Raw genomic sequence first — 22,908 nt, forward strand, 5'->3', positions numbered from 1 at the left:
CCTGGGTGTCCGCACACTGAGCCCTGGTGCCCCTTTCTCCATGCCCACAGCACTGCAGACACAACTAAAAATGGCTTTCACTTGTGTGTTCACCAGCCCTCACCCCAGCTCCAGAGTCACCAGTTCTCTCCATGGGGTGGGGGAGGGGGTTGGGGCTGGAGCCTATGCACAGAGTCCTGGGTCCAGAGATGAGGGAGAGGGGCACAGCCCTGGGAACACACGTGGGGGGGCTTCCCCACCCCCTCAGTCCCAAGGAGATGAGAGGAGAGTATTTCCACTTTAGGTTCTTAGAGTCCCCATGGGCTCTTTGGCACTTGGAAAGTTGACCCCCCCCCCACTTCCTGCCCCATGAGAAGGAGGCAGGGGGAGGACTTGGCACTGGCTGTGGGACGAGTTATGGCTCCATCATGTCCCTAACCCTGGGCACTCGCAGAAAGGAGGAGTGTCACCAGGACAAGCCCCTATTTGGGATCAGATTCTGAAGGGGATCAGGGACAGTCAGTGGAGTGGTCACCGGGTGGTGGGGTTTGCTAGAAATTCCTGGGATTTTCTAGAAATTCCTGGCAGGGACAAGGAGGCAGGCCCAGCCTGACAGTTTGAAAGCCCCTAGTGGCCATCATTCCGAGGTCATGCACTGCAGCCGGTGTTTGAAGAAGAGTAGGCGATGTTTGGCCACCTGACTTTCATCCAGTGATCCTGGGTAACGGTACCGGGCGTAAGTCTCTGCCCCCACATCCCTTGATGTCCAAGGCAGCTTCAGCTTAGATGCATGATCCACAACGACGTCCGAGCAGGAGCCCACTCGAAGGGAACCAAGCCCATCCAGGAAGAATTCTGGGGGGGCGGGGGAGGGGTAAGGGAGTACACAGTGAAAGGTCTGAAGCTTATAGAAGGCCAACCCTTAAGGGAGAACTGAGATTTGGGGTGTGGAGGGTGCACAGGCAAGGACCCCGTTTCTGAGGGCCTTGGGCTAGTAATTAATTCTTGGGGCTCTTCTGTAAAATAGAGTCAACGTACTTACCTTGTGCTTTGATAAGGTACCCTCCTCCCCACCTCCCCAACACACACCTAAAGGTCCAATAGATACTGAATGGGCTGCTCCAGGAGTGTGGTCTGAACCAGGGGAAGCGGCTAGGAGTGGAGTAAAGGGGGCGGGGACAGTGGTGGGGAAGTTAAAGGTGGACCCAGTGGCTGTGCTGGGCGTGGAGGTTTAAATGGTGTGCGGGCCGGGAGGGTGGGAGCTCTGTCTCTTGCCAGGGCGCAGATCTTGGTAAATCTTCGCAGAACTGCCCGCAAGGGTCCTGGGTGCCAGCCGTGGGCTCCACGGGAGGAGGTGGGGGGTGGGCGTAGGAGTAGCGGTACCTTTGGAGCCTCGCCCAGCGCGCCGCCCCCCACCCAGCCACCCCGGGGTCCCTGCTGGTCCGGGCCGGACCGGGAGGGGGCGCCACTCACCCAGATGCGCCACGCGGCTGAGGCGTGGGTCGAAACCGACCTCGCGCACCTTGTCGGTGCGCGCCAGGAAGAAGTTGACCACGCCGTCCGTGACCACGCAGCCTGGAAAGCCGACGAGCTCGTGGTGGAAGCCGCGCCTTTGCCGGAGGCAGTTCCCGCGGCCCGGCGCGCCGGGCTCCACGCTCAGCATTTGCCGGTAGGTGGTGGCGAAGCCGGAGATCTCGCGCACAGCGCCGCCGACCTGCGGGGAGTGGAGGACGGCTCCAGGCGGGACGGGGAGTGTCGGGGGGTGGGGGCTAGATCTGTGCCCGCTCCCCGGGGCGGTTCCCCTGCCCCGTCCTCCTCCGCTCCACCCCTGCAGGACCCGGACTGTCCCCCAGGCTCCGCCGCGTCGTCCTCTGTCCGTCCCAGGGCCGTCCGCCCTCGCCCGGGTCTCCCCCGCCGCTGCCTCAGCCTGCTGGAGGCCCTCCTTCTCCCACCCCACGGCCTGCGGGCCCTCCCCTACCAGGTCCAGCGGCGTCCGCTCCAGCACGTCCACAAGCCTCTCCAGCCGCGTCCGCGCCGTGAAGACGAAGTCGTCGTCCACCCACAGGACGTACTTGGTGGTTACTTGGGACACGGCCAAGTTCCGGCCTGCGAACCAGCCCTGGGGGAAGGGTATACATGGTTAGTGAGTCTGTAGAGATAGGACACAACCCCTCTGCCACCTTTCATCCTCTCTCCTGACGCCTCTAAACGGTCCAGTGCCCACGAATGGCTCAGAGCGAGGTAAAAAGTGCAGTTTCCCACTGCCAGGGGTTCTGAGTCAGTGTTCCGGGAGGTGTTAGAACGCGTTTAACTCATGCGTGCACGCATTCATTCATTCACCTATTTATTGAGCGCTCCCTAGGTGCTCAGCACATTCTAAGAATGCAGTACGAATAAGATAGGCACGATTCCTGTCCCACGGAGCTTACGTTCCAGGAACTGCCATGCCTAACAGGCACCCCGGTAATTCTGAAATTACAGGTAGGTAGTCCTGGGATCACTACTCTGGAGACTTCAGACTGAGGGCGCGCCCTGTGGCGCGCGGTTCAGCCTCGCTGGCTGCGCACCTTGCCAAAAGGCATGAGATAGTGCTCGATGTGGGGGCCGCTAATGCTCTCTGGCTTGTCGCTGTCGTCGGCGATGACCACGGTGACCGTTGGGTAGAAGCGGCGGATGCTGGCGATGAGTGCCCGTAGCCGATTGTAACGCAGGAAGGTCTTAGTAGCGATGGTGACCAGGGCGCTGATGTTGTACTGGGCTGGGAGTGAGGGAGAGGGTTAGGTGCAGAGAACGAGAGTGGGAAGTGAGGAGCAGGAAGACGTCTTCTCCCAGGGCCTCCCTCTTCCAACTTCTCCCCACCAGACCTGGATTTAGGTCCTAGCGCGCACCAGCCTCACCTCCCTGGGGTAGAGACCCAGATGGGTACAGTCGAGGGTTGGGGGGGTGTCTTATGCGGATGGTAAAAGCAGCCTCATGTCCCTCCGTGGAGAACCGGACTGGGAAGAAAGGACACAAGCCATGGTCCTTAGGGCTGGGATAACATTCCCTTTTCAGTAAATCAATATTTAAGTGCCTACTCCTCCTGGGCCTGGTGGACAAGAATGCAAGGTTTTTACCTCCATGGCACTAACATTCTAATGGGTGGGAAAAGAAAATAAAAGATTTAATTTAAAAAAGAGATTTAATGAAAAGCTAACGTTTATTGAGCATTTACTATGGGCAGGTACTTTTTAAGTTACCTTAAATATAGGAGCTCATTTAATCTTCACAAGCCCTATTAAGTAGATTCCTACTACAGAAAAAGGCATAGAGAAGTTAAGTAACTTGTCTCTATTTACACAACTCTTAAGCAACAAAACTGAGATAGGAACCTAGTCAGTCTGGTTCCAGGCTAAATAAATAAAATTCAGATACTGGTGAGCATTGAAGAGAAAATAAAACAAGTAATGTGATAGTGAAGAGGAGACATTTGAGCTGAGATCCAAATGACAAGAAGGAGCCAGCCATGCAAAAATCTGGGGGAAGAGCATTCTAGGCAGAGGGAACAGCAAGCGCAAGGGCCCCAAAGTGGGAGCGGGTTTGGTGTGGCAAGTCTTGGAGAGAAGCAGGAGGGTTGTGTTGTGCCTCTTTTGCTAGAGGAGAAATGGGAGCTCTGGGAGATAAAGTCCCTTGCCCTCCAGTAAGTGGTGGGTTGGGAATAGAGCTCAAGTCTTCTGGCTCCTGGGGCAGGTCACTTCCTGGGGCCCCCACGGTTGGCCTGCAGGGGGGACACACCCAAAGCTCGGGTTTCCCTTTGGCCTGCTCTGGCCCCAGATGAACAAAGGCCCCTTCTCTCCCTCCCTGGTCCTGCTGGCCTAGCTGAAATGCCCATTGTGTGACTGGGTAGCTCTGGCCATTGCCCGAGTATCTCCCACACCCTCTGCCATTTGCCCGCTCCAGCCTTTCTGGGCTCTCTGTTCAACCAGCCTGCCCCTGCCTCTGCCCAGGCCTCCCACCTGTGTCTGCTGTGTTTGCCTGGTAGCTTCGGCTGCTATAAGTGACCAGTTGAAGCTGCCGGTTGAGTTGGTCCAGCCCTGGGCTGGTGAGGGTGAGATCTGGCTGCCCCTCTCCAGTGAGAGTCACTCCAGTCACTTCCCCTGCCACATCCCAGGTGCCTAAGGAGGCGGTCAGGTTCACCTGGGAGAGGGGGTTGGAGAGTACAGGGTTAGACCTCGGACCCGCCTCTTGCCTTCCTGGTTCCTCCATCCCTCCTTTGGCAGCTGGGGTCTCCCTCCAGCATCTTCCCTCCAGCATCCACCTGGCCTTCCCAGCCTCGTTTCCGCTTACCTGGTAAAGCTCCTGACCAGAAGCTGCCTGCAGGCTCAGCCCTGGGAGGAAGGAGAGGGAGTCAGAATCACAGACAGCCTTGAATTCTTCTTCCCTTTCTCTTCTCTCTTTCACCACACACAGCATGGGCCTTCTCACGCATCCCTCTTTGTTGAGGCCACAGCAGGGCCCATGTGGGGACGCAGCCTAGAGTAACTGGTTTTTTACTCCTTCCCATCAAAGCAATAGCTCTTTATGGCCTGCCCCACCTATCCACCTGATCTTTGGTCAGTCAGCAAAGAAGAGATTTGTTTCCCCAAACCTCTCCAGTGACAGGCTTCTGCGATTCCTGACAACCCTAGAGGCCCTTCTGTCCTCACCTCCCACCTCATGAGCCCCCTTCTGATCCCAAATCCCCCTTTCATCAGAAGTCCCCCACTTCCCTTTCCAATCTTCCTTCATTCTTCCTCAGCCAGCCTTGAGCTCTGCCACCCCCACGGTGGCTTAGGCCATCTCCTAGGCCCATTCTCCCCACCTGGCACCAAGATGCTCCGGAGGGGCTGGACCTCCACGCCCTGCAGGGGGTACTGAAGAGGGGAGTTGGCAGGGGCTATGAGCAGCTGGTCCGCAGCAGACTGGCTCCTGGCGAGGGAGGACAGTGCAGGAGTCAGGGGCGGAGGAGCTGTCCTTCCAGTCACACCCACCCTCCGGGCCTCCCCCTGCAAAGACACGCCCTCCTTTCAAGATGGTACCTGGAAAGGAAGGCCTGGAACTCCTGCTCCCTGGAGGCTGAGGCAGCCCTCAGCTCCTCAGGGTCAAAGGCCTTGGTGAAGTCAATGGCTCCAACCTGCCTCTGGAAGGGGAGGTAAAGGCTCCCTCCACTGGACTCACAACTACAGTTGTTCCCAGAGAGCTGCCTGGAGGGAGGACGAAGGGTCATCAGAGCCCAGCCATACAACTCCATTCACCCCACAAAACATTTACACAGTGCCCCACACCTTGGCTTTTCAATCCTGCCCATCCAGTGTCTGTCCCCTTAAACACTGCTCTTCAAATAGTCCCCAGGAGGAGAGACCACCAGTGGCATGACTCAGCTCCTAAATCTGAATTTTACAGAGGTGTAGAACAGGATCAATTGCTAGAATTTCAGAGTTGCCTACCCACCATTCAGGACCCCACCTGGACACTCCTTTCACGGGGAGTCATCAGGACATCAGGAAGTCTTCCAGGGCCCTCCTCTGCCTGCACACCCTCCCCTCCGCATCACCATGACAAGGTTCAGGGAGGAGAGAGATTTTTTCCCCCAGCCCAAGACTCAGAAACTACCCCCGCGCCCTGCCTCACCCCCACTCCCCAGCTAGTCAGGAGAACCCAGAGATCAGAGCTCAGCAGTGCAGGAAACAAAAGCTCCCCAGTCACCCCCAGCGAGTTCCGCTCTGCCGCCACCACCCCGGGCACTCACCCCACCACTTGCTCCTTGATCCTGACCGGGATGTGTGCATAGCGGGGCTCTGGCGCAAGGTCTGGCAGTTCTGGTCTTGGGGGGGCCTGCAGGGGCGCCCACAGCGCAAGAGGTGCCCGGAGGCCCGGCGCGTCCCGGGTGCTCACGTAGAGGAGCCCCAGCGAGGCGCAGGCGAGCAGCAGGACCAGCACACAGAGGGCCCGGCGGCCCAGCCGCATCCTGGTGGACGGTAGGGGTGGGAGGGTGAGAAAGGTGTGGAGGGGAGGCGTGGGCTGGGCCCCTCGAGCCCCGCGGTTCTGGAGGCTCCTGCCAGCTTCCCGGGACGCTCTCCACATCTCGGCGCGCTAGGATTTGCACAGCGAATCGTTCCCCTGGCCCTCCTCCCTTCACTGCCCGGGCCCCGGGTCTCCCGGCCTCCTTTCTTCTCGCCTTCTCCCGCATCTCGGTTTCCTCTCACGCCCGAGGCCCGGCATGTTGATGCAAGAGACCGCTGGATGCGGTGCTTTCCTCGCGGCCGCCAATAAGTAGGAGTGCACTGCTTTCTTAGGGCAGCGGGCGTACCCAATCCCGCCGCCCCCCGCCCTGGCCCGCGTGTCCCCCACCCCTCGGTCCGAGCATCACCTGGCCCCCGGTGGGCTGCACAGGGCGGCTCCACACCTTGCCTGTCATGAAAAATGCAGAATCACGCCCGCGCTATTGGGTGCCCCCGGCGGAGGTGACCGCGCGAGTGGCCTCGGGAAGCTGTGCGGGGGACCGGGGGGACCCGCGAGCGCGCCGCCTCCCGCCTCCAGCTCGGCCCCTCATCCCGCCCGGGCACTGACCTGTCTAACGCTCTAAGGCCGCCGCAAGATTTCAGTCCGGGCTGCTCCAGGCTCTCAGCCCCGGCCTGGGGGTCTTCATGCGGCTGGAGGCGGCCTGATCGGGGAGCCGGGCGTGAGCCTGTGCCGTGGGGATCCTCCTGCCTCCCGGGCTCGCCCAACCCCTCCCGCCTTCGGACGCTCCGGGCTTTGTAGACCACGGCGCGGGGTGGTTCTGGGCGTTTCCTGCGCGGGGGGATGGGGGTGGAGAACGGAGTTGAGAAACCGTGCATCCCAGCCCCAGAAACAAAGCCGGGGCTCCCCGGCACCCTGTCCCACTTGCCGGGAGGGGAGGGCTCAGGCCGCCGCCGGGTTGTTCGGATCGCGGCGCCGCGCGGCTCGGCTCCCGGGCTCGTCGCGGCGGAGGCTCGGGCTACGCGCGGGGAATGCGGGCGCCCGGGCGCCTTCTGGTGGGCGCAGAGGACATTGCGGGGGCGCCTCGAGAAGGTCCTTCTCCCGACCCTCCCAGCCCTTCGCCTGCAAACCTGGCGTCTCAAGGGCCTGCCCTCATCCCAATCTATTCCCTAGTCGCACGGAGCCTCCCTCTCATCGAGGCTGTAACAGGATAGGGAATAAGGGCTTTGGGAGGCGATGGGGTGGGGGCGCCCTACAACCCCATTCCAAGGAAGGTTTGGGTAGTTAGGGTGAGATAAAAGAAACCAGACTAGATCCTGGAAAATAAAGATTTTGCCTGGCTAACAAAGACAGGTTCACACCCTCCCTCCCATCCTCGCCTCCCCCGCAACACCCCCACCCCAATCATCTAACAAAGACTCGAGAAGTAATACAAAGGCCTGCTTCCCGTAACTGCTCCTCGTTGCAGATGCTGGAGGAAGTGGCTAAGTTGGCTGTAATTCTGCATGCAAGCCTTAGACCCATAGACTCTCTTCCCTACAGCAGGATTCAGGACACTACCCAAAGTCCTGTGGTTCCATGGTTCTAATAAAAGATGTATCAAAATCTAATAGGGAAAACAAGACACAATAAGAAATGTAGAACGTAATGAAAACGCGGGGGGAGGGGAGGATGGATTGTTGAATGAATTGTATACAAAGGATTGACTAATCAGATGAGGGGAAAGTGGGATTCTCAGTCTCTTTACACCAAAATAAATTCCAGATCTATCAAATATTTTAATATTAAAAACAAAACCAGAAAAGTAGTAAAGGCAATCATGGAGTTTTTGTGTTTTGTTTTGTTTTTTACAATCTTGGAGTGGGGGAAGAGATCTCTAAGCAAGATATAAAGGGAATAGCCTGTACCTCTGAAACAAATAATACACTATATATTAAAAAGAAGAAGAAGAAGAAGAAGAAGAAGAAGGAGAAGAAGAAGGAGAAGAAGAAGAAGGAGAAGAAGGAGAAGAAGAAGGAGAAGAAGAAGGAGAAGAAAGAAGAAGATAGCAGGAGGGGAAGAATGAAGGGGGGGAAATCGGAGGGGGAGAAGAACCATGAGAGATGATGGACTCTGAAAAACAAACTGGGGGTTCTAGAGGGGAGGGGGTTGGGAGGATGGGTTAGCCTGGTGATGGGTATTGAGGAGGGCACGTTCTGCATGGAGCACTGGGTGTTATGCACAAACAATGAATCATGGAACACTACATCAAAAACTAATGATGTAATGTATGGTGATTAACATACATAATAATAAAAAAAGATATAAAGGGAATAGTAAAAACTTGCCTATATAAAAACCATGAGTGAAGGAATTTCTATAAACAAACTTGAGATAAATGACAAACTGAAAAGAATCTTTCCAACATGTAAGACAGATAAAGGTCTATTTTCCTCAAGAGCTGTAAAACATCAATAAGAAAAAATGATCAACTACCCCAAATGGACAAAAATCAGGATTAGGCAGTTGACAGAAAAAGTGAAAATGACTTTTAAATATATGCAAGTATACTTGATCTTATTCATAATAAGTGAAATGCAAATTAGAACAACAGTGAAATTTTTTATTTTTATTTTTTAATTTTTTTAAAGATTTTATTTATTTGAGAGAGAGAGAGAGAGCACGAGCAGGGGAGGAGCAAAGTGAGAGGGAGAAGCAGACTCTCCGCTGAGCAGGGAGCCTGATATTGGGCTCAGTCCCAGGACCTTGGGATCATGACCTGAGCCGAAGGCAGATGCTTCACTGACTGAACCAACCAGGTGCCCCAACAGTGAAATTTTTAAAACAAAATTATTGCAATATTATTGATTATATATTCCCTATGTTGTACTTTTTATCCCTGTGAGTTATTTATAACTGCAAGTTTATACCTCTTAATCCTTTTCACCTATTTCACCTATCCCCCCACCCCCTGAAATGTTTTTTGATTATCAAATTAGTGAAGGTCAAGGTGTTTGCTAACACATTGTATGGTCAAGTATGTGGAGAAACAGCCTCTGCATACATTGTTGTGAGTGTAAATTGATACAACTTAGGAGAACAATTGGCAAATCTCTTAACATTTAAAATGTTAATCACTTAAATTGTAAATATTAATCATTTAAAAATTTAAAGATATGGCTCTGTCAGACAATGAGGTACTGGGTTAAACTATACCTACTGATACTGAATGATTTCCAAAGTTGCTAAGCAAAAGCAAGCAGATTCTGAACAGCATATATAATTGGCTCCCATGTGTGGTTTTTAGCTTCTGGGCTTGGCCAAAGCCTGGATATGAGGTGCTTCCATAACAGAAACCCGACACTGCGGGAATGGCTTTGGAACTGGGTCTTGGCCGAAGCAGGAAGGGAATTTGAGGAGTGTCAGTGAAGATCAAGAAACATTGAAGAGGTTGTTAGAAGCCGGATGGTCTTTAAGGATGTTGCAGTTGCCGGGAAGTGGGGAAAGTAAGGGAACTGAAGGAAAGGAGGTCTTGCTATGTTTGGCAATCTTGGCACTTGCGGTGGGGTGGGAGGTAGAAACTTCACCAAATGAACTGAGGATCTCACTGAGAAGATTTCTAAGCAGAATATTGAAGATGCCATCTAGTTTCTTCTTGCTGCTTAGAGTAAAAATGAAAAGCAAGAGATAAGCTAAAGGAAGGCAGGTTGAACAGAAAAGGGCTGGGGGTTGCTGGGTTTGATGATGCCTAGCCCCTCCAAGGACCAATGATACTAAAATCCAAAAATGGGGGTGCCTGGGTGGCTCAGTTGTTAAGCGTCTGCCTTCGGCTCAGGTCATGATCCCAGGGTCCTGGGATCGAGCCCCGCATCGGGCTCCCTGCTCTGTGGGAAGCCTGCTTCTCCCTCTCCCACTCCCCCTGCTGGTGTTCCCTCTCTCACTGTGTCTCTCTCAGTCAAATAAATAATTAAATCTTAAAAAAACATATTAAAAAAAAAATCCAAAAATGCCTTCCAGGCAAAGATCATATCTAGGGAACCTTAAGAAAACAGGATCTGAAAATGATGCCAAGGATGTGAATATAAATCTTTGTTAAGAAAGATCTAAGGTGGTGCCTCAGGGAGTGGTTCAGTCTGACAATAGGACTCCTAAGAAAGCGTTGTCTGTCAGCAGTCTATGCAGAAGCTCAGAGTAGATAAGGGCTTATATCAATAATATTTGTGGCTATGGCTTTCATTTAATTAATGGTTAACCTCAATAGGATTCATAGAAGACCCATAAAGATTTTAAGAGAACTGTTTGCAGAATTTTGTTGGTGATATACTAATTCTCTTATCATTCTGATAGAATGCATGTTTGCTGTTTCAAGGCCCCAAATTTGTGGAAATGCATTACATTGCAATCAATAACTAATACAGAATATTGTATAGCACTGAGAGTTAATGGTCTGCAACTATACACAATAACTCATAATGCTGAAAGAAAAAGCCAGACACAGATTACATTCCGTATGATACTATTTATTAAATAGTATGATAACTATTTATTAAATACAGGCAAAACTAATGTATGACATTTGTAGTAAGGATCATAATTATCTCCAAGGGGAAGGATAGTATCTAGAAGGGGTCAAAGGGAATCTGGGTCCTGATATTAAAGTTATATTTCTACATCTGAGTGCGGATTATACAAATGTGTTTAGTTTGTGAAAATATGCTGAGCTGCAAACTTATAATCTGTATACTTTTCTGTATGTATATTATACATGAATACAAAGTTTAAAAACATGTGAGAACAACAACTGTAGTCTGCTTTTGGAAATATTCAGAAAGGATTTTGTTTGGGGTGCCTGGGTGGTTCAGTTGGTTAAGCGTCTGACTCTTGATTTTGGCTCAGGTCATGATCTCAGGGTTGGGAGATCGAGCCCTGCATTGGGCTCCATACTGGGCCTGGGTGTGGAGACTGCTTGAGATTCTCTCTCTTCCTCTCCCTCTGCCCCTCCCCTGCTCTAGGAAAAAAAGAAAAAGAAAAAGAAAGAAAGGATTTCCTTTAAGCAGTACACAAAGTTGCAGTTGGGTGGTTTTTCTGATAGTCATCTTGGGTTACTCATGTCACTGCAGCCATCTGGCAGCTCAGCTGGGGCTGGATAGTACAAGTTGCCATCAGGGGGAGGTTGGTATTGGCTCTTGGTCGAACCTCTCGATTTATGTGGTCTTTTATCCTCCAGATAAGCTAACCTGGGGCATGGCAATGTCAGGGCAGCAAATGGGTATGAATGGAAGGTGCCAGACCTGCCTTGCTTGTAATTCACACAGCATTCTCTTTCTCTCTCTCTCTCTGTATATATTATATATATATTATATATATATAATATACATATATATAATATACATATATAAATATATAATCATAATATATTTATACTATAATATTTTATAATAAAATTATATTGTAATTATAAATATAAATATATATTATGTGTAATATATATTTAGTTATTCATTTGTCAGAGCCAATCATCTGGCTCTCTCAGATTCAGTGAGTGCCTAAGCCCACTTATTGCTGAATGTGGCTATAAAGAATTGGTGACCTTTTTAAATCTACCACTATCACCAACGATCAAATGTTGAAGTCCAGGAGTTGTTGCTTAATTAGATACTTTTAGAAAGGAAGGGTATCTTAATAAGTGTGTCAACATTACAAGAAGTAATGCTTGGAAATGGCAGAGCTAGTTACACAAGTGTGCTTAGGAGTAAACACACACCAGTAAGAATCAACAAAAGACCCAGATCGTCTAATATCCTTTTCCACTAAAAGGAACAAGCCTCCTTGGATGCATTCCTGGTTCTATCCCAGGGTTGGGGCAGGAAACATTAAAGATGAACACACAATGTCAGAAAGCAATGAAGTACCAAAAAAAAAAAAAAAACAGGAGCATTTTCAAAGGACAGACATAGGAGGCAGCTTGAAGGGGCTTCCACTGGATGAATCTGGGAAAGTTTGAGCACCAAAATAATTTAGGATAGGAATGAATGATAAACCATTGAAAAAAATAGAAATCTACAATCCACACCGATAATAAATAAATAAATAAATAAATAAATAAATAATAAATGTAGGAGGAGGAGGGAAAATGCCAACTGATACATTTGAACAGAGGGATGGAGTGGAAAATAATAATTTTGCAACTATCGTAGTGAAAATTGGATTGGGCAAGAATCATCAATGACTGCTGAGTCTAAGGGTTGGGGGGAGTTTACCATCACCAGTGAGGGGCAGAAGGATACTGTGTACCTGCAGATACGTTACCTGGAGAAAGACACGGCATCACCTCTGCAATTTTCTGGCTGGGATACATAACTCGATCCTAAATATGAGCAAACACACAAACCCCAAATATTTTAGATACATGAAGGAAACTGGCCAGTATTTTTTTTTTTTTTAATGTCAATGTCCTGAGAAATAAAGGACGGCTGAGGAACTGTTCCAGGTAAAAGGAGACCAAAGAAGCAGCCAAATGCAACGTGTGGTCCCAGATGGCATCCTGTCCTTGAGGGGAAACATAACAGATATTTTGGGGATACCTGATCAAATTGGATTATGGGTGGTAGCTTAAAGTTTGATCTTTATTAAAGATAAATGGGAAAAAAAAAAGGATAAATGGTAAGCATTAAATCTCCTGAAGCTGATAACTGGTTACTTAAGAAAATATCCTTGTTCTTAGAACACATATCCTGAAGTGTTAAGGGATAAAGTGGCATGATGTGTGTAATCTACTTTCAAGTTGCTTGGAAAAAATAAATGATACAATGTGTATGTGTTGTATATATATGGGTACATGTGGTATACATAATATAAAATCTGTATTTTATTCATTTAATAACTATTCACAACACTCTTTATATGAACTGTACATCCTATATAACATATTATACATGAATGTGTGTGTATATATGTGTATATGTATATACACACACACACACTATATATATAGAGAGAGAATGATAAAACAAATGTGACAAAATGTCAAAAATTGGTGAAGCTGGATAAAAGATATATGGGAACACTGTATGTATTTTCCAAGTTTCGAAGTTTGATATTATTTCAAAGTAAAAATTTAAAAAGAATAAGTCTTGCTTCTCCACTAATCTAGTGGAAAGTGAGTGTCTATTTAGTAATTCAGTTACGGTCTGAGAAATTGTTTCAGCACATTACTGTCACATTCATAAAAATTGACAAGTAAAAAATTTTAATAATGAAATTTTAACCATAATTTAGAATTTCTTTTTTTTTTGGCTTACTTCTTTTTTTTTTTTTTAATTTTATTATGTTATGTTAGTCACCATACAATACATCATTAGTTTTTGATGTCATAATTTAGAATTTCTAACAGAACTTATACTAGTTCTTGTATCTCAGCATTTCTTTCTTTGACGGTGATATTTAGCCTCGGCTGAATACTGATTTTATCTCTTTCTCTCTCCGAGCATGCGCGCGCGTGCACATATACACACACACACACACACACTCTTTTTGCTGAACCATTTGAGTTAATTGCAGACATTGTGACTTTCTACTCCTAAATACTTAAGTATCTATCTCCTGAAACAAAAGGTATTCTTCTTTTTTTTTTTTTAAAGATTTTATTTATTTATTTGAGAGAGAGAGAATGAGAGAGAGCACATGAGAGGGGGGAGGGGCAGAGGGAGAAGCAGACTCCCCGCCAAGCAGGGAGCCCGATGTGGGACTCGATCCTGGGACTCCAGGATCATGACCTGAGCCGAAGGCAGTCGCTTAACCAACTGAGCCACCCAGGCGCCCCAAAAGGTATTCTTCTAAATAAACAATATGATTATTGAACTCAGGGTATTTATCATTGATACAAACCATTGTCTAATACACAGTCCATATCAAAATTTCTCCAGTTGTCTCAATGATGTCCTTTACAGCTTTCAAAATAATTCCAGTCAAGGAGTGCTTACTGCATTTATTTCTCATGCCTCTTTAGTTTCCTTATCTTTGAAGATATTAAATACACTTATTTAAAAATTTTTGGGGGGGTTGCTCTATTATTTCCATTTACTCTACAGCAAATTCTCTTATTTACTGAGCTTGTTGACTACCTGTTATGGTGTTAATTTTCAGGATGAGCTTTGAAGTTTTCATTTGCTAGTCTGTCTTTTGTGAGAGTTTCTTTCTCATGTTTGTGTCTTGGTTAGGATTCATTGTAGGTGACAGACACTACTCTAGGGGGTTCTTGCTGGGTATAATGTGGCATACAATATGGTTTTGGGGGTTGGTTTTTTGTATGGGTGATAGTACCCTCCATAGGCTTTTGGAAATATGTGGGGGCATTTTTAAAAAAGATTTGGGGATTTTAAGGGGAGGGGAACACCTCCCAGCTTCCAGAATCATACAACTCTTTTGCTATCAGCAAAACTGAGGTCACAGCTGCAATAAACTTCCGAAAACAGGAAGCTACAAAGTGCAGAACCCCTTGGCCTCTACTACAACTTAATCCCACAAAGTGGACACCTGCCATTTGGGGTCATCCATTCTCTCCCAATTTAAGGCCTATCTCAATTCATGTTTCCTAGGCACGCATTTGATTGATAAAGGAACACTAACCGCAAAGAATTCAGAGAAATGTAGTTTTTAGCACCCCAGCTTCTGCTGCAAGCCTAGATGCAGTAGGAGAGGGTTGTAATGGGTGCTCCATATGCCAGTCCAGGTTGGAGTTGTAAGTTTTCCTCTCTCCCTGCTGCATCTCCCCATACTGAGCAGTTTTGTGACGGTCTCCCCAGTTCCGAATGAGGGTTCATATTGAACACACAGGGATCTGATCCAGGGGTGGGATGTTGCTGATCCTGTCCCCAGCCAACTGCACTCCTCGTCTAATTCAGCATGGTAGCCTAGAGAGCTGGCTAGCCTAAGTCTCTTTGCAGTCACTCCAGGCAAGCAGCTTTAAATGGATGGGGCCCAGCCAGAGTCACAACCTCCTACAACAACCTGTCATATAGTGGAACATCCAGTGAATTCTCCAAAGAGCTAGTTCCTGGGCTGCTTGTTTCTTTCTCCTGTGGTGTCAGCCCCCAGCCCTCATATTTCCATTTCTAGTTCGAGGAGATGCTTATTTTGGTTTTGGTTTTGGTTTTGGTTTTGATCATGGGTTCTCTTTTTAATATATATTTGGAATATATTATCTGTCACTTTATCTGGAGGGAAGGGAGGATTTTCTCTTGAGTTTCCTCAGTCCTATGATGGGAAGTGACCCTATAAAATTTGTCTACTTATAAACTTCCTCCTTCTTTTCCATAAAGTAACTTTCCTCTCCTTTGTTTGCTGGACCAGCTTATGGTTCTTGCCATAGCCTGCATGTCCCAAATTGCAATTTTCTGCTAATTCTGAATAAACCCATTTTTTACTGGTAAAATAACTGTTTTATTTTTTTTTTTAAAGATTTTATTTATTTATTTGAGAGAGAGAATGAGATAGAGAGAGCATGAGGGGGGAGGGTCAGAGGGAGAAGCAGACTCCCTGCTGACAACAGGGAGCCCGATGCAGGACTCGATCCTGGGACTCCAGGATCATGACCTGAGCCGAAGGCAGTCGCTTAACCAACTGAGCCACCCAGGCGCCCCAATAACTGTTTTATTTTTAAGGTCAGCATTACTTGGTGAACCAGAAGTGGGATCCAGAGAAGACCCCCAACAGCTCCGAGGCTGGTGAGCAAACAGGTGCCCCCAGAGCTAATTGAGCTGTCTGCTTTTTTGCCTACCCTGGAGTTTGAGGGTGAGTCTCTCCTGCATCTCAAGCTCTGCTGTTTTTGTATTTTGATCTCTCCAGGCTTTATTCAGGATCTGTTTTAAAGCTTTGTCTTTTCTAAGAGTACTCTATTGGCCGTTGGTCTGACACCTTTTTGGAACCAGACTGTTCCTATTGGAACTGGGCTATTTAGGAATTTTTCTTTTTGTTCTACAGAAAAACCTCTAAGAAATGAGAGATCCCAGTCATCAAAATGCTTTGAGGGCACCCCCCCTTCTGGGACCCTGGCCGTTTTTACATTAAAAACTGGTGTTTGGGGGCACCTGGCTGGCTCATTCAGAAGAGCATGTGACTCTTGATTTCACGGTCATGAGTTGGAGCCCCACGCTGGCATAGAGATTACTTAAAAAAAAAAATACCAAAAGAAAAAAAAAACAACGAAAAACCCCTGGTGTTTCCTCATGTACATTGCTAACTAAATGGACCAATTTAACTAAAAGTAATTAAGGAACACCAATGGCCATTATGGAGAACTTTCTATCTCCCTAAACTTGCTTTTCTCAGAACAGAATTGGACAACCATGGCTCTAAAATGGTCAAAACTGTGGGCACCTGGGTGGCTCTGTTGGATAAGCGTCTGCCTTCCACTCAGGTCACAGTCCTGGGATCGAGTCCCACACTGGGCTCCCTTCTCAGCGGGAAGTCGGCTTCTCCCTCTCCCTCTGTGTCCTCCCTCTCTCTTAAATAAATAAATAAATAAATAAATAAATAAATAAATCTTTAAAAAAAACAGTCAAAACTGAATGGGACACCTGTTTTGATTGGTATTTTGAAGCTTCGAAAAATTATAAGGAATCTAAAATTGCCTCTATGCAAAATACAATTTCTAGATTAACTGAGGCAAACAAACACTTGGAGAAAGACAAAACATTACTTGGTTTTGTCTTTATTTTCTTTATCTGCAAACACCCTGCAGCACCGTGTGCCCAGGCCCCCCTCCAGGTGCTGTCGCCCACCTTCCCTTCGACACCGCCTCCTCTTCTAGTGGCTCAGTTTCCCCATTCCGATTCTTTCACCGAACTTTCTCCTCTTCTCTGAACCTCTTCCCCTTCCTGTTCCTCTGAACTTATCAGAATCTGGTAAGTTCAGAGGAACTTATCAGTTTAAAGTTAACTCTTCTGAGGCTCCAAATAAACCCCCAATTTCTTATGTTCCCTGGACTAAGGCTGAATTGTGAGCCATAGTTAAGGAGTTTCTTAAAGTGACTGAGGACCCCCATAGGTTTGCTGAAGAATTCGGCATAGTTATTCAGACTTACCAACCTGGTTGCTCAGATTTATATCAGTTAGTCCACATGCTTGTTGGGTGAGGGCCAGGCCACACACTGGATGAAACTTGCCCAGTGGGAACATCCTGAACAGGATGTAGAAAAACAAGCCCCTAACTTTGCGCAAAATGCTAGAACACTTGCTGAAAACCTCCACCGAGCAATTGCAGTTGTTTTTCCTAAGGCCATTAATTGGAACAAAATTCAGGCTTGCACACAAAAATCTCATGAACCTGTTTATGATTCTTATAATCAATTTCAGATTGTTTTCAGAGAAAATTCTGGTCTTCCTTTAGATATTGAATCCACTCTGATAGCCTTTGACTCCATGTTTATTAGTGGACTGAACCGGGAGCTTTCTCTTTTTTAAAAGAATCAGGATGGAATGGGAAACTGTGTCCACTCCAGATTTAGTTAATTTGGCAAACCAGCTCACTCACACCCTGGATGAGACACCTAAAAGAAAGACTCCTTAAGATTCTTAATTCTCGGGTGGCTGGGTGGCTCAGTCGGTGAAGTGTCTGCCTTCTGCTCAGGTCATGATCTCAGAGCCCGGGATCGAGTCCCCGCATCGGGCTCCCGGTTCAGCCGGGAGTCAGCTTCTCCCTCTGCCCCTCACCCTGCTCTCATGCTCTCTCTCACTCTCTCAAATAAATAAATAAAACCTTAAAAAAATCTTAAAATCTTAATCTTTAAAATCTTAAAAAAAAAAAGATTCTTAATTCTCAACTCTGGCAAATGAAGTCCCCTAAACAAAAAAAACCTCATATTCTCTTATTATTGCAAAGAGCCAGGGCATTGGAAAAAAGATTGTTACAAACTTAACCGCTCAGGTACCTTTAGCCCTCTAGCCAGCTTTTCCAATTCTTTTTTTTTTTAAGCTTTTATTTATTTATTTGACAGAGAGATAGAGCCATAGAGCACAAGGTGGGGTGGGAGGGGGTGGGAATGGCAGAGGGAGAAGAAGCAGGGAGCCTGATACAGGACTCATCCCAGGACCCGGGGATCATGACCCGAGCGGAAGGCAGACGCTTCACCGACTGAGCCACCCAGGTGCCCCTGTCCTCCTAATTCTTAATGATGGGGCTCTGAGGCACTACTGGGGCTTTCCCCAATCTTCCCTCTTAATGGGCTTAGAGAAACCACTCCCCAGGTTGGGAATGAATCTCTCTCTGTCCTTACTGACACCGGAGCTATACTCTTGGTGCTCAACCACATTGCTAAGCAACCCCTGCCTTGGAGTACTAAACCGGTTCAAACAGTGGGGGTCTCTAATAAGCCTCAATGGGTTCCTGTCTCTGAACCTATTCCCTTTTCTTTAGGGAATTCCTTTTTGGAGATACCCACGCTTTTCTCCTTAGTTCCTCCACCCCTATTTATTTATTGGGCCAAGATTTCTTAGAAAAATATCATGCTGGAATATCTTTCTCCCAAAAGGGGAAATAATTCTAGAATTTGACAGTAGTAATCAAAATTGCCAACTAGGTTGGTGCGCCTGGGTGGCTCAGTTGTTAAGCGTCTGCCTTCGGCTCAGGTCATGATCCCAGGGTCCTGGGTTCGAGCCCCGAACCTGGCTCCCTGCTCCGCGGGAAAGCCTGCTTCTCCCTCTCCCACTCCCCCTGCTTGTGTTCCCTCTCTCGCTGTCAAATAAATAAAATAAAGTGTTTTATTTATTTATTTATTTATTTGACAGAGAAAGACACAGCGAGAGAGGGAACACAAGCAGGGGGAGTGGGAGCGGGAGAAGCGGGCTTCCCCGCGGAGCAGGGAGCCCGATGTGGGGCTCAATCCCAGGACCCTGGGATCATGACCTGAGCCGAAGGCAGACGCTTAACGACTGAGCCACCCACGTGCCCCTAAAATAAAGTGTTTTTAAAAAAAGTTTTCTGCAGGCTCTACTTTGCTACAATATATAGATTATTTGCTTCTCTGTTGCCCCTCTCCAACCTTTTCACAGAAGACAGCATCCACCTGCTAAAACTTTTGGCCTTCAAGAGACATAAAGTCTCGAAAGAAAAATTACAGTTTCCTCAAACTCAGGTTGGATACTTAAGGCAGCTAATCTTGCAACAAGGACTACATTTGGATCTAGGTAGGCTTCATGACATCCTGAACTTCCCCACACCGAAAATTAAGCACCAATTATGAAGTTTCCTTGGACTGGTTATTGTTGAAATTGAATTCCAAACTTCTCTCTTATGGCTCAACCTCTATATGCTTTACTAAAAAAAGACAAACCTGACCTTATTATTTGGAAAGACTGGAATGACATAGATTTTGGGACTTCGATAAAAGCTTAACAAAGTCCCCGCCCTCAGACATCCTAAATTATCCACTTCCCTTTTCTTCTTTGTGAGAGGGATGGGCATGCCCTTGGAGTATTCACCCCAAAACATGGGACTGTCATCGCCCCACAGAGTATTATAGTCAACAGCTGGGCTGCAGCTCAGGGACATCTCCCTTGCCTCAGAGACATTCCTGCCACTGTTAAGTTAAGGCCGCTGAGGAAATCATCGCAGGGTTCCTTGTGCCCCATGCAGTAGAGGCCCTCCCGAATTCTCACACCTAGCACTTCTGTCATCTCACCTCCTAGGACATCCTCCTGCCAACAGCTCCTCACGGAACTCTTTCTTGCTGCAATAACCTTAACCCTGCTGTTCTCCCCTCCTTCACCGAGGATAATGCTGACAGATCACCTTTCCACTCCCTGTGAGTTTACAGGAAACTCCTCTCATCAAGGCAGACTTTTCATGGTTTACTGCTGGTTCTTCTTCCTCTTCTTTTTTTTAAGATTTTATTTTATTTATTTGTCAGAGAGAGACAGAGAGAGCACAAGCAGGGGGAGCGACAGGCAGAGGGAGAAGCAGGCTCCCCACTGAGCAGGGAGCCCGATGCGGGACTCGATCCCAGAACCCTGGGATCATGGCCTGAGCTGAAGGCAGACGCTCGACCAACCGAGCCACCCAGGCGTCCCTTAACTGCCAGTTCTTATTTAAAGGATGAAAATGGGGGCGCCTGGGTGGCTCAGTCGTTAAGCGTCTGCCTTCGGCTCAGGTCATGATCCCAGGGTCCAGGTGTCGAGCCCCACATCGGGCTCCCTGCTTGGCCGGAAGCCTGCTTCTCTCTCTCCCACTCCCCCTGCCTGTGTTCCCCCTCTCGCTGTCTCTCTCTCTGTCAAATAAATAAAACCTTAAAAAAAAAAAAAAAAAAAATAAAAAAAATAAAGGATTAAAATGGTAAGCTTCATGCTGGGTATGCTATTATAACTTCTTTGGAAGTCACTGAGGCAGCACCTTTACCTCTGGCTACTTTGGCTCCAAAGGCTGAGTTGTATACCCCGACTTGGGCTTGTGCCTTAGTCACAAACATTTATACCTATAGTCGGTATGCCTTTTTTGGGACATGTTACAGAAGCAGTAAGGTCTCCTTAACTCCAATGGGGGTAAAATTAAAAATGGACCCTAGGTCCAAATTTATTAGATGCCTTTGCAGCTGCTCTATTACTAAATTTCCTGGGCATTCCAGACTCAAATCCCTGAAGGTCAAGGGAAACCACTTTGCTGGTATTTCTACCAAAAAATGCTGTTCTCAAGGAAGACAATAGCCAAACCTCTGTTATGATCCAAAGGGATGCTCTCCCAAATGATAACTTGGAAAAACTGACCAGAGATGCCCAATGATTGGCCCCAGAAAAGGAAAAAGAATATTGGGAATCTAAGAGTTGTTGGTTTGATAAAAAGAGAAAACTCTGATTTGGATCAAATAACAATCCAGCCCCAGCAGAAATCTAAAATTGCCACTGCTTACCACTGTACATACGTTAAACCACTGGTTTACCGACAAAATGAGAGCATTCATGAGCCAGTGTTGGTGGGGAAATATTAATAAGGCCAGAAAACGTGTCCGCCTCACCTGTCCCACCTGTCCAAAAGACAGTCTCGGGAAACTGGTTTTCTACCCTGCTTCCAGATCCTTTGAACCACCCAATAGACCATCTGAGGTTTTGCAAATGGATTTCATACAGCTTCCCCCCTTCTCATGCTTATAAATATATTTTAGTCATAGTTTGTATGTTTTCTCACGAGACTGAAGTTTTCCCTTTTAGACAGACCACACAGCTTCTTCTGTAGCTAAAATTCTGTTAGAAAAAGATGCTGTCTCCCTGGGGAATCCCTCATGAATTTCATAGTGTTTGGGGAATCCATTTTACTGGTCAGGTGCTTTGACAAGCCTGTGCTGCTTGGCTGGGTTTACAACACTTTCATTGTGCATACCATCTTCAATCCTCATGGCTAGTCGAACACACTAATGACACTATTAAGACCTAACTGGAAAAATTTGTAGAGATCCTCCAAATACCTTGGCTGGAACGATTGCCATTGGTTCTTCTAAAACTCAGATATAACCCTTTGGAATTTATAGACTCTCACCCTTTGATATGGTCACAGGATGACCAATGCACTTGGCCTCTGCCTCCTTTGACCCACAGTTGATAAAAAGAGATCTACTTTAGGGGCACCTGGGTGGCTCAGTTGGTTAAGCATCTGCCTTTGGCTCAGGTCACAATCCTGGGGTCCTGCGATCGGGCCCCACATTAGGCTCCCTGCTCAGGGGGGAGCTTGCTTCTCCCTCTCCTCCCTGCTCATGCTCTCTCTCAAATAAATAAATAAAATCTTAAGAAAAAGAGATATACTTTAATATTGTAAGGGCCTAATTGCTCCTATTAAAAATAACCATGCTTTGAAAAAAGAACAACCATGTTTTGGTAGAGCACTCTTTTTACAGTGTCTCCCAGGAGACAAAGACCTGGAGCACCACGCCTTGCAACCTAGAGATTCTGTCATTGGAAAAGATACCTCCAAAAAGACTCTCTTGAACCTCACTGGAAAGGCTCCTATCGGGCACTGCTAACCAAACCTTGTGCCACCAAACTCTAGGGAATAGACTCTTTGATTCGTGTAACATATCTAAAGAAAGCACCACCAAACCCTGACTGGCCCTGCGCACCAGCTGGTGACCTCAAAGGAAAGATTTCCTAGAACTGAAGCAGACCGCTTCTGATGAGACAGCTTTCCCAAGATATCTGGACCAGGCAGTTGGAAGGTTCAGGATTCACAGAAGTCTCTTTTTCTCACCTGGACCATGAGTTGATTCTGGATTCTTACCCAAATTCATGGTTTCTGAATTTACAACTTTACAGACTGTATTATCTGATAACACATTTGGTTCCAAACGATTCTTTTGAGATAACAATACTGTTTAAAACACCTTTGAAGTTTGCTGTTTTGCAAAAAAGTTCATCAGTTATCACTTCATATTTATACCTACACTGTATCTCACCAAATGCACTTGGTTAATTCTTTCAGTGTGCTCTCGAAATATTCACTATTCTGTGTTCATGGCCACTTTCAGCAGGGACTTTCAGGAAGCATGCAGGACTCCCAAGTTTGCCTGTGTAGGGAGAACTTCTGTCCCCTAAGTTGGAATAAGTGCCAATAAATGTGTCTGGTTGGTTACTTTCAGTCCTAGGGTCCTGGTTTAGAACCATCATACGATTTGGAATTGTGTTACTTTCGATTCTGTATCTGTTGCTTGTCAAACCATTGTAAAAATGGTGTACCCAAGGAGGAGATAACTTCCAATGCTTGTGATCTATATGGACTATAGATGGCAAGTGCCTAAGAGTTCACCCTCCTACCCCTCCTTGTTACTTGAATGTGACCTCAGTAGGTTTCCAATCTGTACAGTTTCCCTACACCGTGGGACATGACAGGCAGGAAAGGCCCTTCCTGGCACTGAGGGGCAACAGGCCACTAAATTAAGAAAACCTGACTTGGGGCGCCTGGGTGGCTCAGTCGTTAAGCATCTGCCTTCAGCTC

The 22,908-nt window shown here is 47.3% G+C and overlaps 1 protein-coding gene across 3 annotated transcripts; it reads right to left on the reverse strand.

The window, feature by feature from the left end:
• Nucleotides 1-58: 58 nt before the first annotated feature.
• Nucleotides 59-7,039, reverse strand: B4GALNT1 (beta-1,4-N-acetyl-galactosaminyltransferase 1). 3 transcript variants are annotated; one of them, XM_078076185.1, is made up of 12 exons: nt 6,887-7,039; nt 6,568-6,789; nt 5,747-5,965; nt 5,037-5,201; nt 4,820-4,926; nt 4,306-4,346; nt 3,975-4,155; nt 2,877-2,975; nt 2,547-2,737; nt 1,958-2,098; nt 1,453-1,693; nt 60-834 (listed from the first exon to the last, which is right to left on the reverse strand). In XM_078076185.1, the coding sequence occupies exons 3-12, from the start codon at nt 5,962-5,964 to the stop codon at nt 617-619; spliced, it is 1,602 nt and encodes a 533-aa protein (XP_077932311.1). In that variant the 5' UTR covers nt 5,965; nt 6,568-6,789; nt 6,887-7,039; the 3' UTR covers nt 60-616. The 3 variants fall into 3 exon arrangements, with proteins under 3 accessions (XP_035933862.1, XP_077932311.1, XP_035933860.1); XM_036077967.2 differs by having other exon boundaries at nt 6,568-6,944; XM_036077969.2 differs by lacking the exon at nt 2,877-2,975 and having other exon boundaries at nt 59-834; nt 6,568-6,950.
• Nucleotides 7,040-22,908: the final 15,869 nt, after the last annotated feature.

This window comes from Halichoerus grypus, chromosome 6 (assembly GCF_964656455.1).
Source record: "Halichoerus grypus chromosome 6, mHalGry1.hap1.1, whole genome shotgun sequence".
Classification (NCBI taxonomy): Eukaryota; Metazoa; Chordata; class Mammalia; order Carnivora; family Phocidae; genus Halichoerus; species Halichoerus grypus.